This window comes from Panthera pardus, unplaced genomic scaffold (assembly GCF_024362965.1).
Source record: "Panthera pardus isolate Hobbes unplaced genomic scaffold, ASM2436296v1 HiC_scaffold_10, whole genome shotgun sequence".
NCBI lineage: Eukaryota > Metazoa > Chordata > Mammalia > Carnivora > Felidae > Panthera > Panthera pardus.
In genome coordinates, this window is record NW_026526655.1 from 42,829,529 (window position 1) to 42,848,090 (window position 18,562).

At 38.4% G+C, this 18,562-nt stretch overlaps 1 protein-coding gene across 2 annotated transcripts in view; it reads left to right on the plus strand.

The window, feature by feature from the left end:
• Positions 1-17,852, plus strand: part of TMEFF2 (transmembrane protein with EGF like and two follistatin like domains 2) — a 230,249-nt gene extending 212,397 nt beyond the window's left edge. For both annotated transcript variants that reach the window (XM_019462757.2, XM_019462767.2), the window contains 3 exons: positions 12,077-12,200; positions 13,987-14,145; positions 17,523-17,852. In XM_019462757.2, coding sequence (XP_019318302.1) covers positions 12,077-12,200; positions 13,987-14,145; positions 17,523-17,619 — 380 coding nt within the window. In that variant the 3' untranslated portion in view covers positions 17,620-17,852. The remainder of the gene's footprint in view (positions 1-12,076; positions 12,201-13,986; positions 14,146-17,522) is intronic.
• Positions 17,853-18,562: the final 710 nt, after the last annotated feature.

The following is an 18,562-nucleotide window of genomic DNA, read 5'->3' on the forward strand; positions in this document are numbered from 1 at the left end:
CTGGGTGTTGTATGGAAACCAATTTGACAATAAACTCCATATATTGAAAAAAATAAATAAAAAATAAAAAAAATAAAAGAAGTGAAAGCAAAAAAAAAAATAAAGGCAAAATGCAGCATCATTTGTTGTATGACAAAATGATCATGTAAGATAACTGTCTTTCTTACAAAATGAATTAATAAATCAAAAACAAATGTAGCCCCTTCCATGAAGTTTTCTATCATCTCAAAAATTCTTCTTAACTGGGATTATTAGCATTTTTTGACATATCAACACCTTAAAACATAGTTTGTGTGTGTGTGTGTGTGTGTTGGGAATGTAATGAACCACAGATATTTCAACCTAAATTTAAACTAAGGTAATCATATAATTTACCACCCAAACTAGGAGACTTTTAAGAGTAAAAGCATGCTGGCAAAATAAACATAAACCAAGGCCATCCAGGTCACATACTAGCTTAAACCAATCTTTATTTTCACTGATTCCATGTGGATTATCAAAAAATATATTTAATAAAATAAATAAAAAGCATACCTGGGTGGCTCAGTTGGTTAAGCTGACTTCAGCTGAATTCGACATCAGCTCAGGTCATGTTCTTGTGGTTGGTGAGTTCGAGCCCCGCGTCGGGCTCTGTGCTGACCGCTCAGAGCCCAGAGCCTCCTTCGGATTCTGTGTCACCTTTTCTCTCTCTGCCCCTCCCCCCACTCACACTCTGTCTCTGTCTCTCTCAAAAATAAACAAACATTAAAAAAATTTTTTTTAAGAAATAAAAGATGCAAAATAAAAAGAAATTATTAGTGTAACCGTTTGGTTGCTAAACTGTAACTGTATTAGATTGCTAGGGCTTTCATAATAAATTACCACAAACTGGGTGACTTAAAACAACAGAAGTTTATAGTCTCCTAGCTCTGGAGACCAAAAGTGTGAAATCAAGGTGTTGGCAGTGCTACACTCCCTCCGAAGTCTCAAAGAGGGAATCCTTCCTTGCCTCTTCCAGCTTCTGGTGGCTCCCGCATTTCTTGGCTTGGAGCAAAATAGCTCCAATCTGCGTCCATCTCCACGTGGCCCTCTACGTGTGTGTCTTCATATAACCTTCTTCTAAGAGTGGTCTTTGGATTTAGAGTTCAGCCTAACTCAGTATGAACTCATCTGAACTGATAACTTATTACCAAATAATGTCACATTCTGAAGCTCCAGGTGGGCATGAGTTTGGGGGGAACACATTATTCAGCCCAGTACAGTACCTAATGATAACCTATTTGGCTATTATATTACCAAATAATCATTAGACATAAAGTTTTAGTGAGGGTAAAAACAAAACAAAACAAAACAAAACAGTGTATATGAGCCATGATAAAAAGCTGTGCATTTGTATTATCATGTCTCCGGAACAGGATAAATGGAGAAACTACATGGAAATAAATCTGTGATGAATTATCACATCACTAACAGTTTTATTTTAGGAAACAATACCACCTTTACTAGCTGTCTTATTCTGCTTAAACACAAAAATACCCGATTTGTAGACATAGACTAAGATATCATTGAGAAATACCATCAAAACAGAATAACTTTTCAATGCCATTAAACTGTTCAGGGGCTATGCTATGTTCCGAAATTACTTCGTAGAAAAACTATAAAATTCTGCTTAGAAGTGACTCCATGACTTTTTTATTATCAGTTTTATTTAGAATGCTAATTTGAAATGTTAAGCCAACTTTCAGAAACACCCACAGCACAATCAGCTCCATTTGTTTCTTAAAATTATGTCTCATCACCAAATACTGGCAAAGATGGTGTGCCTTCTAACCCTTTCAATGAGAATCACTTACATTAATTTGGTCAGGTACTAACGAATGGCAGTACTCCAACTTTGCAAATGAATCCAAATCTACACTGTAATTTCTCTAATTGCCCTTTTTGGGCCATGACATCATACGGGAGAAAAGTGCAAACTCATCAACCCATCAATTGCCCATACTTGTACTTTCAAGTCATTTATTAGGTGTCTTTTTTGTCCTTTATGGTTAGCAACACATTTTTGCTCTCCAGCCTTTGGCCTTTCACTGACAAAGACGGAGGGGCATAGCAGATATGCTTTTACCTGTGCGTCTACTCCTGTCACACTGAATATATACATTCTATTGAGTGTATTACAGTTCTCCACCACATTGCACCTTATCTTGCCACTTAAAGTAGGGATTATCTGTGCCTTTGAGGACACATTATCCAAGTGTGGCTGACTCTTTGATGCAAACAGCTAAGAGGCACAGTCTTTTGAAAGTTGCCACACCAAGGTACCTGTGGCTTCCACTTACATTGCCTATTCCTATACTATTTATTCATTCATTCATACTACTTACTGCACACCCATTTTGTGCCAGTCCTTATACTACACCCTGGAGATGTTACAGTAAACAGTACACAGCCTTTGACCTAAGAGAAAGTATAGTCCAGTGCAAAGTTTTCTTATGTGCCCCGAATGAGTAACAGGTGTATTGACTCATCAATCCACCTTAGCCTTCAGGAGCCTCGGGTGGCTAAAGCCCCCGGCGAGTGGTCTCCTTCTTTTACCTAACACCTAAAACGTTTCCCATTTTCTATGTTTGCGGCTATGTGAAAAATCTACAGATGCCACGGTCCAATGCAATGTTTCCCAGAACGGAGGATGGTGAAAGAGTCCCACAAAATGTTACTATAAAGAAGAGAGAGGGTCCCGACGCAAATAAATTTAAGATGAATAATGCATGTCCTTTCTTGTCACCTCACAATACAGGTTAGCCTTGTAAGGACTCATAAAAGGTGATCTGGGCTGAGTAATCACAATTTGGAGGTCAGAGGCATTTAGGTTGCAAAAGAAGCCCTGAGTTAGGATGGGCTCCCGGGGGAGATTGGTTAAAGTATAAAAAGAGAAGAACTTTAGGAAAGCATCAATACTTAAGGAATCAGTTGGAAAAGAGACACCTACAAAATAGGTACAAAAAAAAAAAAAAAAGAATACCTAAATATAGAAAGAATAACCAAAACAAAAACAAAAAACCCAAGAGGTACATAGTGTATTAGCCTTGGGAAGAGAAAACTTAACACAGGAGGAAGTGGAGGAAGTGGTCAGCTGTATCAAATTACTGACAGATCGGGACAGCTGACATCTGAGAAGAGACTATTAGTTTTATCAAGAAAGGTGTTGTGGTTCCGGGTGCTTGCGTGGCTCAGTTGGTTAAGTGGCAGACTCTTGATTTCAGCTCAGGTCATGATCTTGCAGTTTGTGAGGTCAAGCCCCACATTGGGCTCCACACTGACAGTTCACAGAGCCTGCTTCTGATTCTCCCTCCCTCTCTCTCTTTGCTCTCCCCCACTTGTACTTGCTCTCTCTCAAAATAAATAGACTTAAATTTTTGTCTTAAAATGAAAAAAGGATATTGTGGGTCGACTGTGGTGCCAGCAGGTTCTCTGCAGGGGTGACCAGAGAGCAGTGGGTAGTGAATGGGGTTTAGTGCAGGAAGTAAAGAATAGGAGTGGAGACAACACTTTCATGAAGTTTATCTTCTTAAGAAGAGGAGAAAGGAGACAAGAGACCTATGAGGGGACATGCATTAAGAGAAGTCTGTGACATTTTTTTAAATGTTTATTTATTTTGAGGGAGAGAGCAGTGCAGAGCCCCACTCAGGTCTCGATCTCACAACCATGAGATCATGACCTGCACCAAAATCAAGAGTCAGATCCTTAACCAACTGAGCCACCCAGGCACCCAGCATTTTGTAAATTTGTAAGAAGGAAGACATTCAAAAATGTTTAAATGCTAGTGGCAAGGAGCAAAGAACGGAGGAGGGTTGAAGATACAGGAGAGAAAGATCAGTGATGGAGAGAGCCCTCGACGAGGATGGAGAGGTTGGGACTCATGATGGTCTGGCCTTGGACAAGATATCTTTTCCAGGATAGAAGGAAGAAGAAAAGAAAAGAACCAGTTTTCAGAGCAGCAGCAGGATCCACGTGGGATAAATAGTCAGGAATCATAAAGGGCAAACAATAAGTAAGATATGGAGGCCAGATACTGTCTTCTGTCTTAATGAGTTCTTGACTACCTGCTCTGCATGTTACACTGGCGAGAGCCCTGGCTTTGACCCCAGGTCTGCCCATCAATTGTGCAAATTTCTAAGATAAGCAATTAAACCTATTTGAGCTTGCATTTCCTCATTTATACAAAATGGGATTTTTATAAATCTACCTTAAAGAGCGGTGATAGAGAATACATTTTTATCATATTAAGTATTAACACAATGTTGGGCATGTGGTAGATTGTCCAGTAAATGTAGATGTACTATCATCACCTTGTCTGCGGATCGGTTTTCTTGGCTGTGTTTAGAAGACGACAAACAAAATCATGGGGAGATGACCAATGGATACAGTATGTTACCTATAGCACATAGCACAGACACATAGCAAGTGCTCAAGAAATATTCATGTAACAGATTAACACAAGCCATTTTTTCGTCCTGTTTACATTATTAAAACCCTTTTTTCTGCTGCATTTCAGTGCATGCTCCACCCTAAATCCTCCTCGCTCTCTATTGGTTAGCAACTTCAGTGTCACAGAGGAAAACAAACGTGTCACCTGGGAAGGTCTATCAGAACCCCTTAATCTGCAGGGAAACCCCTGTATCTGCAGGGAAAAACAGCTTGACTCGCATAGCCCAGAAGGCAGAAGTAGACAGGACCTGAGCCCTCTGTCACTTACACCGTCATTTTTGGCATTGTCGCCAAACAGGCTCGCTAAGAAAGGATGCCCAGTTGGCCACTTAGCAAATAAATTCGGCCAGATGTGCATAGGTTTAGTTTAAGACAAAAGAAAGAAGGGGAGGGGGGTATTCTTGGCATAAAATGGCTTCCCGTACTTTTTTTTTTCTTTCTCTGAAGTTTGTAGTAAACTTTGTCTTCCAAGAGCAGCTTGGAAGCAAGAAGGGTTGCTGCAGCAAAAGCTCAGTGGGGAGAGCTATATGGCAAATTGCCCCAGATAAGCTTAAGGCAACTCTGGACTCCTGAGAGGTTAATGATCCCTACCTCTTCTCAAGGCCTGATATTTATGAAGTGTTGTCAAAGACATCTAAAGTTCCATGAAATACTGTATTTTGAAAAGGTCTTCAAGCTAAATCCTCTAAACCTATAGGAGTTACCCACTTGCTGAGAGTTAATAGGCTCTTGACTGAATGGTGAAGTTTGAAAAAGGACCATTAGAGGCAGGGTACGCTTTCTCCCAGTAACCTGCTCCCTTCATGCTTTGGAGGGCTGTGCCACCGAAGCCAGGCAAGGCATTTCTGAGGCAGAAGACAGAGCAAATGGCTCAAAATCTGCTTACTTTTCTTTTAATAATAAACGTGTGTGTGTGTGTGTGTGTGTGTGTGTGTGTCTGTGTTTTGGAGGTCCGGAATTTATAGCTAAATCTGTGATTTAGCCTTGGGATGCTAAATGTAATAACTGTATTTGGATGTCATAAGTCAAAATGTTTACGTACAAGTTTCTTTCCCAAGATTTCACAGACTTCCCACTTTTACCTATGGAAATATATTACCAGTAGACACTGAGATAATAAACCCCATGCAGATAATCATGCAACATTGTTGCATTTCAATCACTCCAGTCCCCAAATTACTATGTCTATTTCAGATGCTGGTACTTTTTCCAATTTAAATTCAAGCAATTCTTGAATAACGTCATTAAGGCCGTGCCTGAGAATGTAGTAACATGAAAATTTGTTTTCTTCCACTTTATTTTAGTTTTTTAATGTCCAATAAGAATATTTATATATGCAAGTGGTAATACGGATAACCACATTTCACATTTTATATTAGTGCCTGATCAATGTAGGGTAAGAAAGAATTTCTCTGGGGTGCCTGGGTGGCTCAGTCAGTTGAGCGTCTAACTCTTGATTTCAGCTCAGGTCATGATCCCAGGATCTTGGGATTGAGCCCCAGGTGGGGCTCCGCACTAAGCGTGGAGCCTGCCTAAGATATCTCTCTCTCTCTCTCTCTCTCTCTCTCTCTCTCTCTCTCTCTCTCTCTACCTCTCTCTCTCTCTCTCCCCCCCCCCCCCACTCTGGCCCTCTCTATCCCTCTCCTTCTCTAAAATAAAAAAAAAGAAGAAGAAAAGAAAAGAATTTCTCTCTGTCTCTACCCATCCTATTCCCAACCCAGACCACTGCCTAACTGGCAAAATTGTGGAACCAAATAGTTTCCATTATTCTTCTGAAAAAAATAGGTTCCACTGGTAGAAGAAATGTTGAATTGGTAGCAAAGGACTTGGTTTCTGTTTTGAAGTTATTTTTCCAAATCTTTAACAGACATTAAATAACTAGGAAGATTGGGACTGCTCTTTACAAAACTTGAGAATCGATTGTGTCTTTAAATGCCTTCATGTCCCTTGCCCTAGCTGTCGCTTTTAGCTAGGATTCTCATTTGAGTCTCTGTCTTAGAGGCTTTAAAAAAGGAGAGACTCTTCTCATCTACTCATCTACGCCTTGAAGAAACCATGACAGCAGGTGAAGCTATTATAGAATTTGTTAAGAAGAACAAATACAAGTTGCAAGACCTCCTATTGCATTACATTCAGAACCTGTTCAATAGGAACACTTTTCTGGTCTTTAAAAACCCTCGACTATAATTCAAGCTCATATTCAAGATATGAGGCTTCACTGCCACCTCATATGTTTATACGTGATAAAGATAAGGACACGAAATCCTAAGAATTACATATTTTCTCTGAAACCAACTCTAATCAACAACAGGGACAGTCATGACTTTACTTCTAAATTCATAATTTGGTTCTGTCCCAGACACGATATAAATATAATAGAAATAAAGACAATTTTTCTTTTTCATGTTCGTTAAATAAAACTATTTTAAAACTGCTTTAGAGCTCTGGCAGGAAGTAGGGGACAGGTAAAATCTAGTAATCACAACAGGTGTGCAAGTATATGACTACTTCGGTGCTGGGCTTTCCTTGTGCCATTATTAAATGTGAAAAACGAAAGTATTATATAAATATCTTCACAATGGAAGACTTCGTTTGTTGGAAAGGTGTGGCACATTGTGTGTGCCCATAGGAAAAGCTTGTTAAAAAGGTAGTAAATGAAATGGTGTTACACGTATGTCTGCACTTGTCAAAGACAATTTGTGATGTGAAAGCATGCTGTTAAATATTGAATTTAAGGAGCGCCTGGGTGGCTCAGTCGGTTAAGCGTCCAACTTCAGCTCAGGTTATGATCTCACGGTTCATGAGTTTGAGCCCCACATCAAGCTCTCAGCTGTCAGTGCAGAGCCTGCTTCTGACTGGCTGTCTCTCTCTCTCTCTGCCCCTCCCCTGCTTGTGCTCTTGCCCTCTCTGTCAAAAATAAATAAACATTTAAAAAAATTAATTAAATTTAAATCCACAAGCGTACTTTTCTCCAAAAGGAAGATAATGCATAGGGGAGTTCACTTTAGGCTAGAACGTCTGAATTATGGGCATTGTAAATATTTAAGATATTTTATACCCTTTGATAAAGTAAAATGTTCCCATAATTCAGGCAAAGTGATTTCCTCTATTTACTATACCTAAATAATGTCCCTATTTGTCTAATTCTTTTTCCCAGCGTATCAAAAGTAATAATATTTCACATTAAATGTTAGTAAATATTTATTGGTAATTTATTTTAAGTAACTATTAGCAATAGAAACAAATATTACTCTTAGAATTTAAAGAACATAGAAGTCTGAAACAAGTAACACTACACTTTTGTTACTACAAAACAATAACACTGCAAAATCTGCACAATGGTAAGAAGGCTTTTTTTTTTAACACCACCAGAAACCCACTACTCCTCATTCACTTACTGAACAAGTTCTAGTTGCTTAAAAATGTGCAGTGGAAATCTGGTTCCTGAAAACATCCACTGAATCCTCGATGTTACCTCTGGTTTAGGATCTTTCCAACTTACTCGGAAATCCTTACACAGAATCAGACCACTCCTAGAGAATCAGTGACATAAGGGATTTGTATAGATTCAAAAAAAAAAAAAAAAAAAAAAAAAAAAAAAAGGCCTGATTAAAGCAAAACAGGGCTATCTCCAGAGAAATATCATCTGATCAGCCCCCAAAAGGCCTCCCAGACTGCAGTGCACTATGGGTAGGGCTTGTAGCTACAGAACTTTGATCTTACAAAATACCCAAAGTGAGTGGGCTGGAGAAAGCTGACTCACCCTCCCCCCCACCCGGCCCCCCAAAAAATACACAGAAAAGTCAGAACCAGTCAGTTCAATTCATATGAAATATAATTGTCAAATGGATAAGAAACCCAAGGTGGTACAGTTAAAGCCATTCCCAATTTGTAGGCTGCACGGAAGTCAAATTGTTTTGAGACTGTTCAGAGAACAGAGCATCAGAACAAGAGAAATGGGTTGACTGAGTGAATACTTAATAGCATCAGACACTAATAGTTTTGTGCATCCATTTCTGCAACTGGGACTCTAGGTTTGCAAGTTCAGGTTGGCTTCTCAGGGCACGCCACCCTGGAGAGTACTTGAATAGAGACCATGAAGCTCCTTTTGCCATGCTCTAACCTTTGTCCAAGGAAATATGGTTTCTTCGGAGATGTGGATAGTTTTAGTCCAGTTTTACCCTCTCATATTTATGCCTCAGTCCATAATGTGTTTCTTTGCCAGATGAATTCTCTAAACAAATTATTCCCAGCTGTGGGGGAAGAGGAAGGCAGGAATAACGCTGAACACACACACACATACACACACTCCAGGTTATATAGATTTAAGTCTCAGAACTGCTTGGCCTGGCTCTGCGCCTTTTCTAACTACTTCCCTTACTTGCCTTGTGGTAAGGTAGAAACTTTCCCTGTCTTTTCCCCCCTCCCCCCCACCCATCTCTTTCTCTGAAAGCACAAGGACACAAATGATATATGTAGCTGTGCTTTAGAGCAACCCACCTCTATAGCTCTTGGCTAGAGCGTTGACTAGCAATAGGTATGAAGCCCTGTTAACTGCTACAGGTAACTCAGATTATACCAGAAATTGTTTCTTAAAAGGGTCCGGATCTCTTTCAGCATAAATCATTTGTAAACAATTGGGTGGGAAATCAGTTAAGGATTTTAAACAAAAACGCGAAGAGTTTCCACCGTTGTCACTATCTCTTTTAGCAGAAAGAACACAACCCTTACATCAAACCTCTTTTTCAGTGGAGGACAGAGAAATTGACGTCTAAATTGTCAGCCACTGTAGGAAGCATATGGACTGCCAAGCGTAATTTTTATATTTTTTGAATCTTGAAATGCTTCTGTGGGCATAAACATCAGGATCACCAATATTATCATCCATACACATATTTGTTCGGAATATTAGATTTCTGTGTCTCTGTTCTTCTTCATATACTTAAATCTCATTTCTAAAATATGTCTATTGCATTACTAGAAGTGGTTATACATTCAGGTTTTCAATCAACTGGTTTACTTGGTTGGATTGACTATAAATTTGTTGACATATATTGGTGATTCCTCATTTTCTTGCTCAGGGATCATTTCTTCTACTCATTTATTTTCAATCTCTCTAACTTTCTCATTTGACAGTATCCTATGAGTAGCATAACAGAGCACTCCAAGCTCATAAGGAATGGTGTAAACTAATTAGCAGGTTTTATGGTAGAAACTATTCCCCTCACACGTGATCATCCTATCTGGGTAATAAACTTTGTGAAAGTATCTGGTTCTTACTACACGAAGGCAACAGTCTAACTCAAACAAGCTCTTACTTTGCCCTTGGACTTTGGTTCATAACTGTGGATATGGTATCAATCCAGAAACAAAAGCAGAATGGGATGAGGGACGGAGTTGAAAATAAAATAGCCTAAAAATGGATTTGGAGTTAAGAAAATTCTTGATCTTCTTCAGCAACTGACAAGAAGAAAAATAGTCCTAATAAGATGTGTTCAAAAAATAGGCTGGAAATCACAACGTATAACTGAAATTTAGGGACGTTACAGAAAATTCCCCTCCGTGCAGGTGTGCAGAAGCACTGAAGAGTTACTAACAAACACTGAATAGAAGTGTTGAATAGTCTGTCATGGGGAGAAGATCCAGAGCTAAGAATGAGAATCAGTGCTGGTTCGTTACATAAGCAGTGGGGCTGGCTGGCAAAGCCCGCTGTGAAAGTCGCCTTTAAACAGCAGGTGCATGGTTTGACCACTGCAGCTTGTAGCCTCCTGGCAGCATCAGCAAATGAGCCTAATCTTCTCTATGGATTTATGAATGACCACAAGCCATTCCCAAGGTACATCGAAATACCATGATTGGCCTGCTTCTAGTTTAATCACATATTCCCATGTTGGAAATTGCACCCAACATTACTCATTTCACTTTTTTGTGTGTTTGCTCACTGAGGCTCTAATTTGTGTGCCCAAAACACCATGACACAATTCCAAAGTAGCTTGGAAAAATGGGAGAAGACAAAAGAGAAAGTTTTGTGTATTCTTCGTCTTTTCCATGGAAGCGGTTCATTAATTTTAACTATATTCACCGAAGTAGAAATATTAGAGATATAGTCAAACAAAATATCACCTAAGTAGATAAAGAGACACAAATATAGAACAAATGAATGATTTAAATGTCATCTCCAGTCTCTCTAGCAGCTTATGACAAATCCTTTATTAATCTGAGTATGTGATTTGAAATACTACCCATCATTCAAATGTACACAAATATTCCCACGCAAGAAAACACTTAACATATTTGACGATATACTTCAAACTTTAAAGTTATGCAGATGACACCTAGACCTTAAAAGGTATAGATATTTTACAGCTCTGCTTAAACATAAATAATGCATTTGTCTGATTCACCAATATCGAAGGTATTTTTTCTCCTGATGAATATACGCATCATCTGTGATCGTCAATACAAAACTATAAGGATGCACTGTAATAAAAGCTATACCTCTACGTGCAATAATAGGAAATAATCTATTTCATGAAAATAGTAATTCATTCTTAATCTTCCATTACCGCTGCTTCCATTACTTCTATGCCAGTGGGATGGAAGAGCGTCTTAGACTGAGTCAAAAAGTTCTGGTTTTCATGTGCTTAGGTAACAATTTTAAGGTCTGTCAGGTCAGGCCACAGATTACAGAAAAGACTCAAAAAAGACAAAACTTTGTATTAAAAAGTGAACATATTCCAAAGATTATTTAGAGATGGTATTACAAATAGCAAGCAAATGTATTGGGGCTAACGGTCAGAAAAAGTATTTTAATGTCTTCGTAGAAACGTTAAGAAAACAAAACTCGTTAATGATAGAGGAAAGGGTTCATTTTAGAACACAAACTTTTTCTTTATTGTAAGTTTAACTTTCACATAACGTTGTTAACACAGGCCAGCTACCATGCATTGGAATACACTCACAGCATTCAATATGTACTATGTTAGTATCTACATAAATGATTCTGAAATAACGTTTGTTCTTTCGATAGCTTTATTTTGGCAATAAGAAAATGCATGGATGCTAGTAAAATGCACATTCACAGTAAATGAAAAAAGCCTGAAAGAATACATTTGTTGCAATTTGCATTGGTTTGGGGAAAGGTCTGTTTAACAACTGAACACAGCCATATTTTGACTTTTAAGCTCCCACACTGAGAAAGTATCCAGGTACGGCAGCAATTTACTCTTAGGGACATTATGCTGGGCTTTGAAATTCAAAAAATAGGATAGTTCTTCTTGAATTAGTTTATGATCAATGTACAGTCTCTACACATGGAAAATTAAAGCTGTCTGACAACTCATAGAAACATCACTGGCTATTAAAGATGGAAGAAATTGCATAAAAGCATGAAAAGCATTGGGTAATTTTGCAGTTTCATCTCTAAACACAATTGTAAAGATGTCTGTCTTTCAGTTCTTTCTCCCTCGTTCTTCTGAAGCTTAGCCTTTTAGTTCTTGCCCTTTTAAATATTTTTGCCTACTATAGCTTTGCTTCTTAATGTCCTGGTTGGTCTTACTGGGCTAAGAAAGTATTTACAAGGGGTGCCTGCTTTTATCTGTATTCACAGAGAATGCTAACAAGTTAGAAGAAAGTGCAAGAGAGCACCACATACCTTGCCCAGAACATTACAATGGTTTCTGCATGCATGGAAAGTGTGAACATTCTATCAATATGCAGGAGCCATCTTGCAGGTAATGTTTTCACTCTTTAACGATTAAAATGTGGAAAGTAAAAATATAAAACTAAATTCTGGATGTTTGCAGAGAATTGGATGGCATTCTGTCTGACTGAGTGATCCTCAGCAAAACTTTTCGCTGCCTCTCCCCCTCACCCCCCACACAGACCCACTAGAAAACCCTGAAATGGGTGTGCCTTACACACGAGAGTACTATGTAACATATTATTATGTACACTCTTCTAGTAGAATTTTAAATTGTACTTTTGGCATTACAAGCTTCTTAAAAACTCAACCTCCTCCTCTGGTTTATTCACCACTCTTTCCCATGGACATAGAATAGCTCTTGACACATAATAGGTGCTCAGTAAGTATTTCTGAAATGAATGGATGAAGACTGACTATACATTAAGAGAACATGATCGCTTCTGGGAGGTCTTTTCCAGAGTCCTTCAGGTGTTCTAATAAATATTATCAATCTTGGTTTTGCTAGACACATACTCTTTTCTGCGGATCTGCTGTCCAGAAGCCTTGTATAGTGAGATTATTAGCTGTACCTCCCCAGATTCTAAGTAGGCTGATGCCCAAAGAAATTCCTTGTCTGGATTTACTTAATAAATATAAGTATCTGCTGAATATTCATGAATAGAACATAATTATTTCAGAGATGGTAAAGCCAAACTTAAAAAACAAATGTATTTTATAAAGGAAGATACAAGTGGCATATGATGAAATAGGTTGTGTATTGCTATACAGTGAGAGGACTTTCTCTCTCTTCTCTCTTCCTCTTCCCTCTCCTCCTTCTTCTCCTCCTCCTCTTTTTCTGTGTCTCTTTCTCCCCCCCCCCCCCAAGAACTGTCTTCCTTTTACGTTTTCCTTAACTGAACACACTAACACCTACCTTCCAGTGAAGCCAGGTAGAGTGAACAAAACTGAGATTTGTTCCTGCTGCTCTCTTATCCTTACCAGGGTCCCCATTACTGAACCCTTCTGAGGCAGAAGGAAAGACCTCAGGATGTAGAAATTACATGTGACGTACTAAAATAATTGCACAAAGCCAATGACAAGTTGATCCTCGTTGGTATTGTTATGTGAACTGTTTCTTCATTCCATTGTCAACTGCTAGTTGCAACCCAAAGATGTTCTACTGGAGCTTTCTGATGAGGGCTGAGTAAGTGAGAAGCAGCGTTCATTCTCAGATGAATAGCGCATGGGTTTATTTTACAGAACTATATTGCCTACACCATACTTTTCTTCCTACTGAAATTTAACTAACATACGTAGACAACTTTATGATCAACAGATTAAAGACATTGTTTGTTGTACTTCTGGTCTAAACATTTTTCAACAATCATTCTCACAGTAGCATAGAGAATGCTTTATCCAAAAATAAATAAATAAATAGCCCTTGTTTGTTACCCCTATCCTCCGAAACAAACCTTTTCTCAAGATAATCATGTTGACTTAGGTTGACTAAAGAGCAAGCTACAGAAAATGTGAGGCTCACTTGAACAAAAATATATAGAAAGAACAATTACCTCTGGACATCTATTATTTCTCGCATGATCATCACAAACTACCTACCAACCCTCCTATCTTCAAACTCTTATTATGAGTATAAAAGAAAAACCTCATGTTTTTGAAACTGAAAACACACGGAGATCTTGTTGAAAATAAGTAGTAGAAAACCATATCTACAAAGTAGCATTTTTTTTTCGAGAAACAAGAAGATAAATGGGTATGGGCCAACTATAAAAATGAGTCTCCCAGCTGTAGGTAACCGGACACTTCATTTCTTCCAGGTGCGATGCTGGTTATACTGGTCAACACTGTGAAAAAAAGGACTACAGTGTACTGTATGTTGTCCCCGGCCCTGTACGATTTCAGTATGTCTTAATCGCAGCTGTGATTGGAACCATTCAGATTGCTGTCATCTGCGTGGTGGTCCTCTGCATCACCAGGTCAGTACCTGTGCTCAATGGCCACCCAGATAAAGGAATTTGTTGTTTCTCCTTGCCTGAAACAGTTCACTCTAGTTGTGAGTCCCTTCGTGGCCTCTGTGGTCATCCATTCTCTGGAGTCCAATTTCCTCATCATAACAGCATATGAATAGCATCGATTTTCATGCTGGAGTAGCACAAATTATTTTCCTTATTTTTTCATGTTGATGAGGATTATTTATTTCTGAAGCAAAGATACTTTTTTCTTTAAAGCATAATGCCAATCTTTGTTTAAACCTGCTCTTCTCTTTTAGCTATAAAAAGTCAGTCCTCATTCAAACTACAAACAGACTAATTAAATGACCAGTGTTTCCTTCTTTACTCAGATCAGTATGCCAAAAGAGGTCAGAATAGATTGGTTACAAGGCCTAGAAACGTGATAATGTATAGCTCTCATTTGTGGTACTTATATTTCCAAGTGTAACTCACAGATATAATCATTTTTAACATATTTGATGTAAACAAGTACATTTTTGTCTTAAGTTAATGAAATAGCTTTTAATCACAAAATTCAAAGAAAGCGGCTACAATTTAAAAAGATTATGTTGCAGTACATGAAAACCTTTGGTATAGGGAACAGGCAGCAAATATGACGATAAGCATTTATATCAAACTCCAGGACAATCAAATGGTAATTGTTTCCTGGAGAGTTAGACTGAGAGAGATCCCTCTGGATCCAGTTTCAACAGGAGAGAAAAATCTGGTTAATTAGTGATGTTTGACATTGTGCTTGAGGTAAAGGAGGTAAGGCCAGGTATTTACTTGCTTAATTTTATCAGTGTGTCAATTCATGGCAACCAAACTCATATTATTTACGCCCTGTCTAACCAGCCATATGATTGAAGATACTTCTTTCTGACCCGATTTCATCCTCCTTGAGATAAAAGTTCCAAGAAAGTTTTTCAAGGTTTTTGCCAAATTCACAAGACATTTAAACTTTCATTCATTTATACAGCTCTATAGTAAATCAGAATGTTTCCTCCAAAATTATTTTTCTACAGACAGGAAAATAAAATAAAGCATCATATCTTTAGAAAATAAAGGCCATAATACATCTCTGTAGCTGTATTGCACTATCTTCTTTGAGGACAAGTGTGGCATTTGCTCTTGAAAAAGACAAAATATGGTTCATAAATCCTTTCTGGGCCTAAAAGCTTAAGGGAAGATCATCGACTGGAGCTTTGTGCTGCTCGAAGCCAAGTTGAGCTCATCAACTAGACTCTCACGTTTAGATGCCAAGTGAGTCAATGGATTATGTTAAAATAGATTCTAGGGAACATAAAGATAACTCAGGAAACCAAAAATACTGAGTACAAAGGAAAGATAGAAAAGAATCTAAAACACAAGAAATGGTGCCATGTTACTCTAAGGGGCTTGAGCCTTCTGATATCTACACAATGTACACCAGCAACCAAATTCATATTAATAGGTCTGATCTCATAACTGTTGGATTTGCTACTTCCTGTACTGACAAAAATGCAAAGCTTTCAATATTTTAGCATATGTCCTCGAGTTTGTTATTAGCCACAGTCCTGTTCCCATACATAATAAGAACAGCTGGAATGCCCAGGGTGTGCACGTATGCGTGTGTGTGTGTATGTGTCATACACACACACACACACGCGCGCGCGCGCACACACATATTTAATAACATGAGAAAGGAACAGGTATCCCCGTTTTCAAAACAGAGGCTCTGAGGTGTGAGAAGCTAGCAAATTGCTAAGTTTGCACATGAGCAATAAAGACAGCTCTGGAGTCCAGGCTGCCTGGTGCAAGAGCCTGCGCCCTTAACCACTGCTCATCCTGCCCCTCGGCTGGTCATGACGTTGTGCGTTCTGATGCTCACAGCAGCCTAAACTGAGCTCCAAATTAGAGGAAGCCATTTTTTCCAGGCAAATGGCCGTTTTCATTTTCCACGTTAAAACAAAACAAAACCTATTCTCTGTTTACTTCTGAGGAGGAGTACGTGAGCTAAGTTACCGTTATTGTAACACATTTTATAAACCTGTCCTGGGATGTCCTAGTCTTCCAGAGTCTTTCCAGGAGTCATACTAGTCAACAAGCCGCACTTTTCCCAGTGTGGATTCATTTCATTCTCATGGGAACATTCTGCTCCAAAACCAGATTTTCCAGCAAGGCCATCTGCCCATCACCCAAACCCTCCCTTTTTCTGGCCACCTTGACCATGCTTGTCTGTCAAGACCCATTCCAACATACCCAGTTGCTAAAATATTTATAAAATTGCACCAAGCAGAGGTCTGCTCATTCTCTTCAATTTTCTTTTAATTTCTCCATCACCTGGTCTCTCCTGTTTTTTCTCTCTTCTCCTCCTCCCGCTTTCTTTTTTTCTAATTGCTTCCCCTTGTTTTTATTATGTTAGTCAAACATCTGTCCTCCTTCTAAATACAACATGTGTCCTAAAATTATAGACATCCAGAGACATGTTCTGGAATGAAAAGAGTTGCCCTGTTAGGAAGATGGATTTTTAATCTTTTTATCTCTAGCTCCGACTTGCTGGGAATGTGACTTTCGGCTCCACGTTCATTTTGACAGATCTGCCACACCCCTGGAAAAAATATAAATATATATTCTGAAATATTTATTCATGTATGAACATACATACGAATATCTAATCCCCGATGCCCATCTTACTATAATAGGATTTGATATGAACTTTACATCGTTGTTCTTATTTGCATCGTCAAAGCATTCTTTTGTTACAAGAGAAAAGACACCAGACAGATCAGAGCTTTTCAGATAATTTGACTAAATTTAGCTTTTTATAGAAGCTAAATAACGGGTCCCAATTTATGTCTCTAGTTTAGAGTATTAATATGTAAAAGTGATATTAGGCTGGACCGGAACAATATCTCTTTTCAGTACATATCAGATATTAACAGTTGGCTCATTCTCTGGTGGGATAGAATTTAAACTTGTAGCACTGAAATGTCAATATAACATTCATCCTTAGGACATTTAAAATACAAAATTGTTGAAGACCTTTAAAGTGAGAGGAGATGAGCTCACAACTTGCTTGATCGCATTGTGCTGAGTCATTCTTCTGCCTTACTGAGTGAGCAGCGCAAGACTAGGTAACCGCGTTCTTCCCCGACTTCTGCCTCTGTTCCTCAGTTCTCCTCAACAAATGTTTAAACGCAGTGGCAAGGAGAAGCAAACAGGAAAAGTCTTCCAACATAATCCCAGCTTCTGCTACTAATAAATTCTTTGGTCTGAAATATTTCGACAGTTTGCTTAATCCATGACTTCACTCTGTAATTGTAGGACCAAATTTTAGGTATAGCACTGGACTAAGATCTGTGAACTTTCCAACCTTCTAGGAAATGCCCCAGAAGCAACAGAATTCACAGACAGAAGCAAAATACAGGGCACTACAGTTCAGACAACACAACAAGAGCATCCACGAGGTTAATCTAAAGGGAGCATGTTGCACAGTGGCCGGACTACCGAGAGCTGGGACTACACAATACAGTATTATAGACAAAAGAATAAGACAAGAGATCTACACATGTTGCCTTGCATTTGTGGTAATCTACACCAATGAAAACATGTACTACAGCTATATTTGATTATGTATGGATATATTTGAAATAGTATACATTGTCTTGATGTTTTTTCTGTAATGTAAATAAACTATTTATATCACACAATATAGTTTTTTCTTTCCCATGTATTTGTTATATATAATAAATACTCAGTGATGAGAAAAAATTGGCATTCTTAAATGTGCGGTATCTCATGACTGTAAATATAATCAAGCTAGTACAATCTGTACAGGTACAGTAGTTCATCTTTCCCCACATCTTGAGACAGAGCATTAGTTTATACAGGACTCAGTGGCCAGGTTTTGAGTGATTCCAAGATCGAGGGAAATGATGGTTATTGGAAAAGAGAAAAAATAATTTTCTTTGTATCGAGTGAGGATAAAATATTTCAGATCTCCGAATCATCTCTATTTCATCAACTTCCCCGGTCTTCCATTTTCATCCCCAGAGCTGAAAAATCTCTGGCATATAAACTAAATCAAAGAAAAAAGGGAGGGAAAGTGTTTTATAACTCATAAAAAAGGGGGAAAGAAGATATTGGTTTTTATTCGGAAGACATCTTAGACTCCCCCTGTTAAGTGCATATACCTGAAGGATCTGGAACGAGATACATATCAAGAATACACACAGCACAAAATCTATTCCATTTAGGCGAGTGGAATTAACAACTTGGAGAAAAATTTAATAACACCGTTAAAAGGGAAACACCAGAGTCATGGATTCTCAGAAGCACCTTGTTGCATTTATATTATAGAGTTCTTTAAAGAGAAGTTAGAATCCCCACCAAATTTCTTACGAATGGCCTTATGGCTAAT